General features: G+C 38.1%; 1 protein-coding gene across 16 annotated transcripts in view; it reads right to left on the bottom strand.

Moving 5' to 3' along the window:
* TNRC6B (trinucleotide repeat containing adaptor 6B) overlaps positions 1 to 14,854 on the bottom strand; it is a 251,338-nt gene that overhangs the window by 141,844 nt on the left and 94,640 nt on the right. For 12 of the 16 annotated variants that reach the window (XM_086402948.1, XM_086402966.1, XM_086402950.1 and 9 more), the window contains one exon: positions 13,776 to 13,843. The exons of the other annotated variants lie outside the window; for them this stretch is intronic. In XM_086402948.1, the coding sequence (XP_086259074.1) occupies positions 13,776 to 13,843 (68 nt within the window). The remainder of the gene's footprint in view (positions 1 to 13,775; positions 13,844 to 14,854) is intronic. 16 annotated transcript variants of the gene reach the window in all.

Here is a 14,854-nt window from a genome sequence, read left to right as displayed (position 1 = left end):
ATTATATAAAAGGGTTTATTTCTGGGGTTTCTATCTATTCCATTGGTCTATTTGTCTGTCTTAATGCCAGTACCACACTCTTTTTGATTACTGTAGCTTTGTAATATATTTTGAAATTAGGAATGTGAATTCTCCAACTCTGTTACTAATAACCAATTATTTTTATAAAATGTGCAAAGACAATATGTTTTTCCTCACAAACTTAACATAGATCGTTAACCACAACTTCTTTTCATTTTACCTCTTTTCACCATGATCTCCCCCTGTCAGTCGAATTAGTAGCTGTAGGCACTTGGGGGATTCCTAAATGGAAAGCCAAACTGATGATATATTGATTTTAGGTTTAATGGTAAATATTTATGTGGTCCTCAGTCACTTCCATGTGTGGCTGAGTTAAATTAACTGTCCTGCGTACAAAGATGTTGCTGGACCACTGAGCATGCTGACAGAAATGTGCAGGGTAGATCATACCATGATATAAATGTGTCAATTCAAATAGTATTTCAGGGTAGTCAGTACACAAGAAAAAATGTAGCCTTGCAATCCTACAGGCCATATATGAACAATATTTGCTAGAGTTCTCCCAAAGTTGATAACAATCTTACAAGTTTATATCATGTCACCAATAGCAGCTGTCAACCTTACTTTGCTGAACAAGGTCCGCATAGTCAAAGTTATGGTTTTTCCAGTAGTCATGTATGGATGTGAGAGTTGGACCATAAAGAAGGCTGAGCATCGAAGAATTGATGCTTTTGAACTGTGGTGTTAGAGAAGACTCTTGAGAGTCCCTTGGACTGCAAGGAGATCAAACCAGTCAATACTTGAGGAAATTAATCATGAATATTCATTCAAAGGACTGATGCTGAAACTCCAATACTTTGGCCCCCTGATGCAAAGAGCTAATTCATTATAGAAGACCCTGATGCTGGGAAAGACTGAAGGCAAGAGGAGAAGAGGGCAACAGAGGATGAGATGGTTAGATGGCATCAACAACTCAATGAACATGAGTTTGAGCAAACTCTGGGAGACGGTGAAGGACAGCGAAGACTGGAGTGCTGCAGTCCATGGGGTCACAAAGAGTCAGACACAACTGGGCAACTGAACAATAGCAGCAGTAGTTGTGAAGCTGAAAGGAACGTTTAAAATCTATCAATAACAAAAAGCATACTTTGGTCAACCATGTTATAGAAGACATTGAATTATCTTTTTATCTCTTTTTAGAAAATGTCACAGAATTGTAATATGAAGAGGTAATCAAAGTGGAAGCAGCCAAAAAATGTTGGAAAAAAATTTCACAGCAACATGTTAGGGAAATATTAATACAAATGAATATAAAATTATGTTATTTTCTGAATTTTGTATTTGTCAATTCTTGAGTTGCCATTTTTGTGATTTCTTTCCTCATTGTAAATAAATATTCACTTCTGTACCTCTAATTAGGACTTCCCAGGTGGCATTAGTGGTAAAGAATCCGCCTGCCAATGCAGGAGACATAAGAGATGCAGGTTCAATCCCTGAGACACAGGTTCGATCGCCGGGTCAGGAAGATCCCCGGAGGAGGGCATGGCAACTCACCCCTGTACTCTTGCCCAGGGAATCCCATGGACAGAGGAGCCTGGCAAGCTATAGTCCATAGTCCCACAAAGAGTCAGACACAATTGAAGCGACTTAGCACACATGCACCTCTAATCATGTAAATGAAATTAATTTTTTTCTTTTTTAAAAATTTTATCGGGAGTATAGTTAATTTACAATGTGTTAGTTTCAGGTATACGGCAAAGTGATTCAGTTATACATATACATATGTTCATTCCTTTTTAGATTCTTTTCTCATACACATTACAACAGAACACTGAGTAGAGTTCCCACTCTCGAACTATAGGTCCCTGTTGGTTATCTAATTTTCTTTTTCTTAAAGAGCATTCCCACAAAACCTAGATTTGTTCCTGGTCAGACAGAAGGGTCTCTTTGCTTGAACAAAGGCATGTAAGGGGTAAGGAAACCAGATATACATGGAAGATCTTATGGAGAGACACTGGGCAGGAGCAGGAAGATCTTTTAAACAGTAGAAGAAATATGTATAAGTAGGCTAAAGGCATCCTATGGAGGCCCTCAGAAGCAAAGAAAGACTTCAGGCTTGGATAGAAAATCTTTTCTTTTTTTTTTTCATTTCAAAATAAGCACAATCAACTGTTTTACAGGTAGGGACACTTAAGAGAGAACTGTGACAAACTTGGGTCTGTTGGGATATACTTAAGTACTGAATATAAAGTCAAACATGGCAGGTTATCCCTTTACTTTTCTTGTGCTGATAATGAATACAGTATTCTGGAGTTAGGATTTTTAGTCACCCCACCTCAGATTTTCAAAGTGAGTGTATAGAACAGGGATTCTTACTAGTCTGTGGAAACTTACTGATGTCCTCATTTATTTAATATACATTTATTGATGCTTTCTGGTGCCAACAGCAGTGACCATGTTGGCAAAAGTCTGTTCTTGTAGAGCTGAAGACAGAGCATAAACCCCTAGCCTGACCTTTCACCTTCCGCCACCTGCCTTCACGCTGTGCCTCCTCTTTACTACAATCTCTCCCTCATCACCCCCCAGCCTCCACCCACTGCTGCCCCAGTACTTCTGCCCAAACCGCAGCTCACAGAGACTCCGGCGGAAAGGGGAAAGGTGTGGTGCTTAGGGAAGAACGTGTGTCCAGACCCTCTAGCGAACATAAAACTTTCGGGAAACAAACATTACCCTCTCTTCATGATACCACTGAAAATTCCTGCAACTGAACATGCGCTTCTTTTGTCTATACTTACATAATCCTATGTTCAAAACATTTCACAACTACATGATAAGAGTAACATCTCGAAAAAGGCAGCCTTAAAACACCAATTTCAAGGAATTGGGCAAATACATCTTGCCTTTCAAGTAATGCTTTTCCATAAAGGCATATTATCTGTCCATAAGTAAAATATAAGCTAAATAAATAAGACTTTTAGTAAGTGAATTGTAGTTTTCTGAGAGACACATGTGCTACCCTATTCACTGTGTTTAAAGTCGGCATCTTTGCCTATAAAGACCAGCAATCCACACAGTGTACAGTCATTTGCAATTAGGAAACACAGGGAAAACCTCATAAAATACAGCTTAGAACTTAAAGACATTTTCAAACAATTAATTTAAGTGACTTCTGTGCAAACTAGAAAATTTATTAGCAAGTGTAAGTTTCCCAAAGACCTAGTACAAAATGTTTATGGTTATACTAAAACTTTCAGCAGCAAAAATTCCATGAGCATAAATAACTATCTATTGAACCTCTTTGTGGCATTTTCAAAATACCAATCAACTTGAAAATAACACTCACTTCTTTTCTCCCAAAAACAATATGAAGAGAGAAACCCAACCATTTCTCTGATGCCCAATTTATGACTGAAATTACAGAAGGTTTCAATTTGCTCTTAGTAAGTTTATTTCACCACGTACATATTTTAATGGTCCAAAGGCAGGGGGAAAGCTAATGAAAACTGATGGTAGAAAACAGAAAATAAAACATTAAACAACCAAAAAACCCTTTCCTACGGCCAAATACCAAGGTCTGCGTTTTGAAGATAATTATCTATAAAGTGAGTAATGTGGAAATACTTTCATTTCCTCTGTATTTAGGAAATGCTACAAAGCTTCCCAAAGCCTTTATTATTTATTTTTGGCTATGCTGGGTCTTTGCGTGGTATGCGGGCCTTCTTCCCCAAACAGGGATCAAACCTGCACTGCCTGCATTGGAAGGTGAATTCTTAACCACTGGACCAACAGAGAAGCACTTGTAAAGCCTTTAAGTCAGCACCAAACAAATGGTTCTCTAAGAGTTTAGTGTTAAATCTGGTAGTCAAATATAAAACAAGGACTATCAACTGTAGAGATCTGCAAAAACTAAACTTTTAAAAGCTGCACCGCAGCATAAGATGAATGTGAAGAGAGAACTGTAGAAGGAGGAGTTAAGAGTACGAGCAGAAATAAAGGTAAGGACTAGCTATCAGAATTCATAAAAGGTCTAATAATAATTCAGAAAAATTAAAAGGACATTTTATAACTAGACATTTAAGTTGCAAAGAATGTAATTAGTTAGAAGAGAATCTAATCAAGACACTGGAGTTAAGACATTTAAAAAACAGAACCTCAAGCAGAAAGGATACTATATCACACTGGGGCATAAAAGGTAGTGTTGACTCTCCAAATTATATTCCTCTCTGAATCAACATAAAACTGTCTTCAACATTTAATTTCCTTACAGGTCTTCCTTGCAAGAATAGATTCTCTCTTAGAAAGAGACAAAAAAGATAGTACCCTAAGAAGAGTTGAAATACACAAACTGATATAATTAATCATATCACCAACACATAAAAAGGGGATAAAAAAAGTGCAAGTGTTTAAGTTACTCAGTTGTGTCCAACTCTTTGTGACCCAGTGGACTATAGCCCACCAGGCTCCTCTGTCCATAGGATTCTCCAGGCAAGAATACTGGAGTGGGTTGCCACTTCCTTAGAGGGGATCTTCCCAACCCAGGGATTGAACCTGGGTCTCCTGCATTGTCCCATCACAGATCACTGCCTTGTTGTGGTGAAGGGGCTTGTATAACTCAATGAAGCTATGAGCCATGCCGTGCAGGGCCACCCAAGACAGATGGGTTATCAGAAAGTTCTGACAAAATGTGGTCCACTGGAGGAGGGGACGGTAACCCACCCCAGTGTACTTGCCATGAGAATCTCACGAACTGCATAAAAGGACAAAAAGATATGACACTGAAAGATGAGTCCCCCAGGTCTGAAGGTGTCCAATATGCTACTGAGGAAGAGTGGAGGAGAACTAGTAATAGCCCCAGAAAGAATGAAGTGTCTAGGCCAAGTGTAAACGATGCTCAGTTGTGGATGTGTCTGGTGATGAAAGTAAAATCCAATCCTGCCAAGAGCAGTATTGTGTAGGAACCTGGAACGTTAGGTCCGTGAATCAAGGTAAATTGAACATGGTCAAGCAGGAGACGATAAAAATAAATATTGACATCTTAGGAATCAGTGAACCAGAAATGGACCCATTAAATGGACCAGAATGGGTGAATTTAATTCGGATGATCATTGTATCGACTACTGTGGGCAAGAATCCCACAGAAAAAATGGAGTAGTGCTCACAATAAACAAAAAGAGTCCAAAATGCAAACGACAAAATGATCTCAGTTCATTTCCAAGGCAAGCCATTCAACATCACAGTAATCCAAGTCTATGCCCCTACCACCGATGCTGAAGAAGCTGAAGTTGATCAGTTCTATGAAGACCTAAAAGACCTCCTAGAACTAACACCAAAAAAAGATGTTCTATTCATCACTGGGGATTTTAATGCAAAAGTAGGAAGTCAAGCGATACCTGGAGTATCAGGCAAGTTTGGCTTTGAATAACAAAATTAAGCTGGGTAAAGGCTAACTGAATTCTGCCAAAAGAATGCACTGATCATAGCAATACCCTTTTTCAACAACACAAGAGATGACTTTACACATGGACATCACCAAATGGCCAATATCAAAAATAAAATTGTCCAACTGAGTGACTTTTACTTTCACTTTTGTAGTCAAAGATAGACAAGCTGTAAAGTCAGCAAAAACAAGACTTGGAGCTGACTGTGGCTCAGATCATCAGCTTCTCATAGCAAAATTCAGGCTTAAAACTAAAGAAATCGGGGGAAACCAGTAGGCCAGCCAGGTATGACTTAAATTCCCTATGAATATGCAGTGGAGGTAATGAATAGAATCAAGGGATTACACCCAGAAAACAGCTTGCCTGAAGAACTATGGACAGAAGTCTGTAATATTGTATAGGAGGCAGCAAACAAAATCATCCCAAAGAAAAAGAAAAGCAAGAAGGTAAAGTGGTTATCTGAGGAGGCTTTACAAATAGCTATGGTATCACCGACTCGATGGACGTGAGTTTGAGTGAACTCCGGGAGTTGGTGATAGACAGGGAGGCCTGGTGTGCTGCGATTCATGGGGTTGCAAAGAGTCAGACACGACTGAGTGACTGAACTGAACTGAACTGAAAGAAAGAAGAGAAAGCAAAAAGCAAGAGAGAAAGGGAAAGTTATATCCAACTAAATGCAGAGTGCCAAAGAACAGCACAGAGAGGGGTAAGGAGGCCTTCTTCAACGAACAGTGCCTAAAACTACAAGAAAACACAATAGAAGGGGAAATACTAGAGATCTCTTCAGGAAAATTGGAGATATCAAGGGAACATTTCACCCAAAGGTGGGCACAATATAGGACAGAAACAGTAGAGACCTAGTAGACGCAGAAGAGATCAGTAAGAGATGGAAAGAATACCCAGAAGAACTATACAAAAAAGATTTTCATGAACCAGATTACCATGATGGTGTGGTCAGTCACCCAGAACCAGACATTCTGGAGAGCAAGGTCAAATGGGCCTTAGGAAGCACTGCTGTTAATAAAGCTAGTGGATGTGATGGAATTCCAGTAGAACTATTCAAAACCTTAAAGGATGATGCCATCAAAGTGTTGCACTCAATATATCTGCAAATACGGAAGACTCAGCCATGGCCACAGGACTGGAAAAGGTCAATCCTCATCCTAATTCCCAAGAAGGGCAGTACTAAAGAATGTGCTAACCGTTGGACAATTGCACTTATCTCCCACGATAGCAAGGTCATGCATAAAATTTTGCATGCTAGGCTTCAGCATCATGCAAACCAAGAACTTCCAGATACCCAAGCTGGGTTTAAAAAAGGAAGAGGAACCAGAGATCAAATTGCCAATATTTGCTGGATCATAGAGAAAGCTAGGGAATTTCAGAAAACATCTACCTCTGTTTCATTGACTACATTAAAGCCTTTGACTGTGTGGATCAAAATAAACTGTGGAAAGTTCTTAAAGAGATGGGAATACCAGACCGTCTTACCTGACTCCTGAGAAACATGTATGCGGATCAAGAAGCAACAGTTAGAACACTGTATAGAACAACTTGTTGGTTCAAGATTGAGAAAGGAGTACAACAGGGCTGTCTGCTGTCACCCTGTTTGTTTAACCTATACGCTGAGCACATCATGAGAAATGCCAGGCAGGATAAGTTTCAAGCTGGAATCAAGATAGGTGGGAGAAACATCAACAACCTCAGATATACGGATGATACCACTCTAATGGCTGAAAGTGAACATGAACTAAAGAGCCTCTTGAGGGTGAAGGAGGAGAATGAAAGAACCAGCTTAAAACTAAGTATTAAAAATCTAAGACCATGGCATCTGGCCCCATTACTTCATGGCAAATAGAAGGGAAACGTGGAAGTAGGGACAGATTTCCTCTTCTTGGGCTCTAAAATCACTGCAAATGGTGACTGCAGCCATGAAATCAGAAGACGATTGCCTCTTGACAGGAAAGCTATGACAGACCTAAACAGTGTGTTGAAAACAGAGAAATTACTCTGCCGACAAAGGTCCGTATAGTCAAAGCTATGGTCTTCCCAGTGGTCACATATAATTGTGAGAGCTGGACCATAAAGAAGGCAGAACACCAAAGAATTGATGCCTTTTAACTAGAGATGACTCCTGAAAGTCCCTTGGACAGCAAGATCAAACCAGTCAATCTTAAGGGAAATCAACCCTGTATACTCGCTGGAAGGACTGATGCTGAAGCTGAAGCTCCAGTATTTTAGTCACCTGATATGAACAGCTGACTGACTGGAAATGTACCTGATGCTGGGAAAGATTGAGGGCAGAAGAAGAAGAGGGCGTCAGAGGATGAGAAGGCTGGATGGTGTCACAGATGCAATGGACGTGAACTTAAGCAAACTTTAGGAGATGGTGAGGGACAGAGGCCTGGTGTGCTGCAGTCCATGGGGTAGCAAAGAACTGGACATGACTGAGCGACTGAACTGACGGACTGAGCAACTTTAACACCTTTTCACTTTCACTCAAAACACTGTAGTGTGAAAATAAGGACTTTGGAGCCAAGGGCAACCTGAGCTTCATTTCTTTTGTAACAAGGCAGTTTGGTTTAATTTATTTTATAACTTGAATTCTTGCTCTTTTTCATGATTAAGCAGAATACAGATGATTGAGAATTTGGTCTCATGTTTTCATAAAAGGATGAGATTTTTCTGTTCAGAGTCCTTTCTCTTATTTAAAGGAATGCTCTCCTAAATACCAACAAATGGCCTAATTGCTTTTGAGTACTATGAATAAATAAAACAATATAAAAGTCATTAATTTCGCATTCTTTTTTTGTACTCTTTGAAATCCAGGCTACATTTTACATTTAAACTTCTCAATCTGGTCACTAATTTTCTTTATTGTGGTTAAAAAAAATAAATTTTACATCTTCACTATTTTTAAGTGTCAAGTTCAGTGGTGTTAAGTGTATCTGCTTTGTTTTGCAACAGATCACTAGAACTTTCTCATTTTGAACTCTATACCCATTAAATACTAATTCTTTCTCCTTTCTCCCCCTAGGACTTGACAACTACCACCTTCTACCTTCTGTTTCTATGACTACGTTAGACACCCCGTATGGGTGGCATACAGTACCGGTCCTTTGTGACTGGCTTGTTTTGCTTGGCACAACATCCTTAAAGTTCATGCACATTGTAGCATGTGACAAGATTTCCTTCTTTTTAAGGCTTCATAATAGTCCACTCTATGTATATACCACATTTTCTTTATCCATGCATCTGTTAATGGAATCTGGGTTGTTACACCTTTTGACTATTATGAATAATGCTGCAATAAATATGAATGTGTAAATATCTCTGAGAGATTTGTTTTTAAACAATAACCTTTCATAAAACGAACCAAAATAATTAAGAAAATTAAATCAATAAAAATTTACTAGAAAAATTGAGTTTTTTTAGTAGGTGAAAGACAAGTATCTCTTGAGAATATGACTGAATTTCAACATGGAGATTTAAAGCTTAGATTTGTTTATAAGTTATATTAAAATTTTAAGGAAGAAATGAAAAAGAGAACAAACTCATTAATACACCAAAACTAACATCTAACTCCAAAATAATTTATAAGAAATGATATACCCACAGATATCTAGATCATTACTTGTATCAGAAGTAAAACCAAATCAAAATCCTGCCTGTGTAGAAATATTTTATCTGAGAAAGAAAAGTGAAGTCGCTCAGTCATGTCCTACTCTTTGCGACACTGTGGACTGTAGCCCATCAGGCTCCTCCGTCCACGGGATTCTCCAGGCAAGAATACTGGAGTGGGTTGCCACTTCCTTCTCCAGGGACTCTTCCCGACCCAGGGATTGACCCTGGGTCTCCTGCACTGCAGGCAGATGCTTTACCCTCTGAGCTACCAGGGAAGCCCTGCTATTTTATCTGAAATAGCTTTTAAATAAGGATGATCAGACACAACCTATAAACAAGTATCTGCTCGTGCTGAGTTTTAAAAAGTTGTAATAGTTTTATATTTCAGTTCAGTTCAGTTCAGTCTCTCAGTAGTGTCCAACTCTTTGTGACCCCATGAACTGTAGCACGCCAGGCCTCCCTGTCTATCACCAACTTCCGGAGTCCACCCAAACCATGTCCATTGAGTCGGTGATGCCATCCAACCATCTCATCCTCTGTCGTCCCCTTCTCCTCCTGTCCTCAATCTTTCCCAGCATCAGGGTCTTTTCAAATGAGTCAGCTCTCTGCATCAGGTGGCCAAAGTATTGGAGTTTCAGTTTCAATATCAGTCCCTCTGATGAACACCAAGGACTGATCTCCTTTAGGATGGACTGGTTGGATCTCCTTGCAGTCCAAGGGACTCTCAAGAGTCTTCTTCAACACCACAGTTCAAAAGCATCAATTCTTCTGCCCTCAGCTTTCTTTATAGTCCAACTCTCACATCCATACATGACCACTGGAAAAACTATAGCCTTGACTAGATGGACCTTTGTTGGCAAAGTAATGTCTCTGCTTTTTAATATGCTGTCTAGTTTTATATTTAACCCAGTGTTAAACATGTCATGTGATCAATATTATGTGGCAATAAACTTGGTTTGTCTGATTTTCTCCAATAGCTCATAAGTGAATATACTCAAAAAAATGATTATAGATAACATTAATAGTAAATAAACCTCATTAAAAAGCAAATATATTCAGACTATATAAATAAACAAATGTTTAAAGTTGTATATTCTGCTAAATCTTATTCACATGTACACCAGCAATCAGCACAACTGATCCAAACGTTAACAATTTAGCACAAACATTTTCAATATCAGAAGTCAGTTATTTTTTCAAGAAAGCTTTCTACATGCTTAGCTGCCTTACACTGCCTGTTGACAGAACTTATACCATTGAAATAAACGTCACAGAAATAAAATTTCTTCAAGACTTCCAGAACCTATGGTAAAAATGTTAGATGAAGAAGGAAAGTGGCACAGATCAGCTAACAAATAATTTGAGACCTAATCCTTACTAGAATTTACTCTGTGACCTGCGAGTTATATAATCCCTGTGCTCCACCTGCCTCCATACGTGAAACAGGCTATCTATACACGCTAATACCAATGAATGGCAGCCATTTGGAAAACCCATTTAGAAAAAAATTAAGTTAGATCTCTGCCTCTCACCAAAGACAAAAACGAGTACCAGTTCAGTTAAAGGTCTAAATGTGAAAAATACAGTAGAAATACTCAGGACATTTTATCATGTTAGAGTAGAAGGGACTTCTCTAGACAAGCATGAAACACAGAAACCATAAAGGCTGATTTTACTACATAAAAATTTAAGTGGTCTATTAGTATGAAAGATGCCCCAATGTTGAACAATAAGGCCTGGGAGAAAATATTTAAACATCTTAAAAGACAAAGGTTAATATCTACACTTTGTAAAGGGTTCCTACAAAGCTATCAAAACAAACATTCCAAAAGAAAAGTGGGAATCATATGTAAACAGGTGGTACAAGATATAAAAATCAACAGCCAAGAGACTAACAAGATATTCCATCTTATTAGTAAGAATAAAAGTGCAAATTAAAGCCATAAAATATTAGAGTGGCAAAAATTCGGAGATAAATAATTTTACTGTCATTAACAGTGTGGAGGAACGGGTACTCTCACTGCAGATGGAAATGAACATTGATAGAGTTCTTTTGAACAGTAATTTGATAGCAGCTACCTCCTTGTAAAAAAACACAGCCCATGAGCCAAACAGCTCCATATCTAGAAATTTATTCTACAGAAATACATTTGTGTATAAAGATATAAGAATAAAGATGTTAAAAAAAGTATTAATATTTTTAATAATCAAAGAAGTGCAAGTCACCAAAATATTTATTAGAGAATGATTATAGTATAACAGAATGTACTTCTGCAGATGTTTAAAGGAATGAAATAGACTGCAAAAGATGTCAAATGAAAAAAGTAAGTCTCAGAGAATGTTAGAAAAAAAATCTGTTTAGTTGTTTTTCTAAATACACAGAAAAAGTTTCAGAAGATGAAGAAGAAAGGTAGGGTAGAAGAAGCGAATAATTCTAAATTCACGCTTACTGTTTGAATGTTTTATGATGACCAAATATTACTTTTATAATTAAAAAAATAAAAGAACAGATGGGAATTTCGTAAGTCATTCAGCAATATGTCACTCACAGCATCCAGAATGTAGTATTCAGTTCCTAGATCCTACTATCCGGATGGAATGATCCTTTGCTAACTGCAGTTCTGAGACACAAAAAATAAAATTTTTCAATCTGTTTATTTCTGTTGCCTCAAACAAAACAACACAGCCACTTTGCTCCCAACTCCCACAAAAGAAGTGGGCAGGTGTATGGGAGGAAGACCCAGCAAGAATATTCATTTCTGCTTTATCATTTCAATATATGATAGCTGACCAAGCCCAGGAAAAAAAAACTCACAAAACAAAATTAAACAAGATTGATCTGTGAAAAGGCAGAGACTTGTGAAAACAAAACTATCAAGGGAGAATGGTAAGTATACAACCCATGATGTTTCAGTCTGCTGGAGCCATCTGAAGCTCTCTAAAAGAAGTATAGTTTGTATAATGTAAAACTTGTGGGAGAATCTGCCCCAGCAATGTTTCCTGAATACCTAAAGGGGCTGATTCAGGATAGGGGTTACTGGAGCAGGTTTTTGAAGATAAAGACTGGTTTGTTTGGGAAATGGATACCCTTCAGGGAATAGGAACTTCACCTGTGTTTTAAAAATAGGCTTTGTGCCATTTTCCTTGTTTCCCCCAACTCACTCTTAGCCATGAGACTTTGATCTTGACAACTGCAGTTTTGCTGGCCACAATACTTTTCAGGAACATAGTTCCCGACGTTGGCAAAGAATTTGAGTTCAAGAGATATCATAAAACACTTTAAAGTCAGAAAGATTCAATTCAGATCCTAACTTCTGTTTCAAGGTGCATTATCGCAGGCAAGTTACCCACTCCAGTATCTGAAGTGGAGACGCTGTGAAGGGTGGAAAAAACACCGGCAGTGTCTAAGCAAAGTTCTTGTGCACAGAAAACTCTTGTCAAATGGGAGCAAGGATTTTTCTGTTATAAGACCTTTGACCTGAGTGTAGGAGTGGAGAGTGAATAGCGGGCAGGGCACCTGAAGTGCTCCTATAATTCTACTGCGACTAGATGTTAGGCTTTCTAATTTGCTAAAGATGAATTGATTCCATCCACCCATGCAGAATATAAGTGCATTTGACAGAATACAGCAAAGTTAGGATTTATATTGTAAGCTATTTTTAAAACTGCCTGGTTAGCAAATTAAACCAGCTGTGAAAATATCCTGGTTTCCATTCACAACAAATACAAGACAAGCATTCTCCTTTAATGAACCTGGCCTTGTGGCAGCATAGCATATTCTGCATAATTCATTCCAAAGGGTTTCGGAGACAAAATTTTCATAGGACGGACCAAAACTATTTTCGAGGGAAAAAAAAAAAAAGATGAGAGAAAAGAGTTTCTCTCTACAGATTTTCAGTGAATTCCACAAGTCACTGTCCCAATAACTTAGAAGACTACTGTCTGAATAAAAAATGGTAGTTATGTCAGTACTTGAAGCCAGTCTTAACTGTTTTTCCTTTAAAAGGGCATATGAAACACCAGTCTGCTCTGCAACATAATTTTTCAAGTTCTGTGACAGAGGGAGGAAAAAATCTACTCACTGCCACCAGAAAGCTACCCAGAGGACTCTCAATTTCAGATTTAGAACTTATCACTCCTTAAGAAGTTAGAGGAGAGATCCTGAATTATTTAGAATGTTGGCTAAGTCATATTATTTATAATTCCTGTTCCTCTGGGGAAACAATTTGTTATTTCAACAAAGATCAGAAGTATAAATAACTAAATGGAACAGAATTTCAGGAAGTACTATTTAAATAAATTCACACTTAGAATGCAGGGAAACAGTCTATTAATTCAGTTCACTTCATAAAGCCATTGCTAAGAAAAGGATATACCATTTTACACTATCTTTGGAAATCAACCAGACTGAGTTAGTTCAATTTGAAACATCCTAAGCCTTAAAGCCTTTGCTAAAGCGTAACATAAATTTTAATTAGTCAAGTGTGAAAAACTACAAAGCCAACTTTCTTGCCCCTCCAGTTAGTCTGTCTATAAACAGAAGCAATGCATTAACAGCCACCAAAGCAACTGGGGAGGAGTTTCACCATGTACCCAACATATACACCCCTTGCAAACATGCTCTCAGCAGGTTTAACCAAAGTACTTCTGAAGATCTGTAATAAGACCCTTTTCAAATAAACCGTGACTCACTGTTTGCTTTCTTCACCAGGAGGTGGAGTCTTGCCATGCCCTTCCATTACAAAATCCTCCTGTTCCACCTGCAAAGTCAAGCACCACAGGTCAGCAGCAGTCAGGAACCAAGATGCAGTCACTTCCAAGTGCAGGGCCTGTGCTTACAGAACCACATGGCATTCCACTACATGCCTAACTAGAACATGAGCCCCAGTCAAAGGTTTCCTTCTCCATGTTTGTATATGGCATCTCTCCTTGCGTGACCAGATTTGCAGAATAAAAAAAGGAAGCATGTTCATTTGCAATTCATAACTGTGACAAAAGGTCAGCATCCAGAATATAATTTAAAAAAAAAATGCTATGAAACAGTAAGAAAAAGAGCCTACCAGAAAACTCTACAAAATAACTGAGTATGAATTTCACTTAAGAGGATGCATACATGGCCCTAAAGAAATGAAAAGATGTTCAGTCTCCTGTCAATCAGGAAAATGCAAATTAAAACCACAGAGAGATACCATTTCACCACCACCAGGCTGGCTGAAGTGTAAAAGTTGGGCAATACCAAGTGTTGCCAAGGGTGCAGAGCAACAGCAGCTCTCGCCCATTCCAGCGGGAGGGGAACTGGTGCCGCTGTTTTTAAGTGGTCTGCCATTATCTACTACACGTGACTACATGCTTACTGTACAAACCAGTGACCACGCTTCTAGATATATACCCTAAAGAAACGTTTGTGCATAAATACGAAAGTATTTTTAGCAGCACTATTTTTAACAGGAAAAAAATAAACTTTCATCAACACTAAAAGTAGACAAATAAGCAATGGTGTTTTAAGACAATAGAATATAATACTGCATGAAAATGAATGAACTACAGCAACACGCCTCAACCTGGATGAGTTAAAAAACACAATACGAGGTGAAAGAAGCAAGTCACAGAAGAATACAAATCCAGTATAAATCTATTAACATAAATTCAAGTATATAAATTTTAAAATCACACATATGTATATATAAAGACACATATGTATATTTATAGTTTATAAAACTATAAAGAAAAGGGAATAACTATTACAAAATTTAGGCTAATTAGTATCTTAG

This window comes from Bos grunniens, chromosome 5, assembly GCF_055505025.1.
Source record: "Bos grunniens cultivar Pamir isolate PY7600 chromosome 5, Bosgru_T2T1.0, whole genome shotgun sequence".
NCBI lineage: Eukaryota > Metazoa > Chordata > Mammalia > Artiodactyla > Bovidae > Bos > Bos grunniens.
The sequence above is the reverse complement of the archived record's forward strand: the minus strand, read 5'-3'. Positions and strand labels throughout refer to the sequence as shown.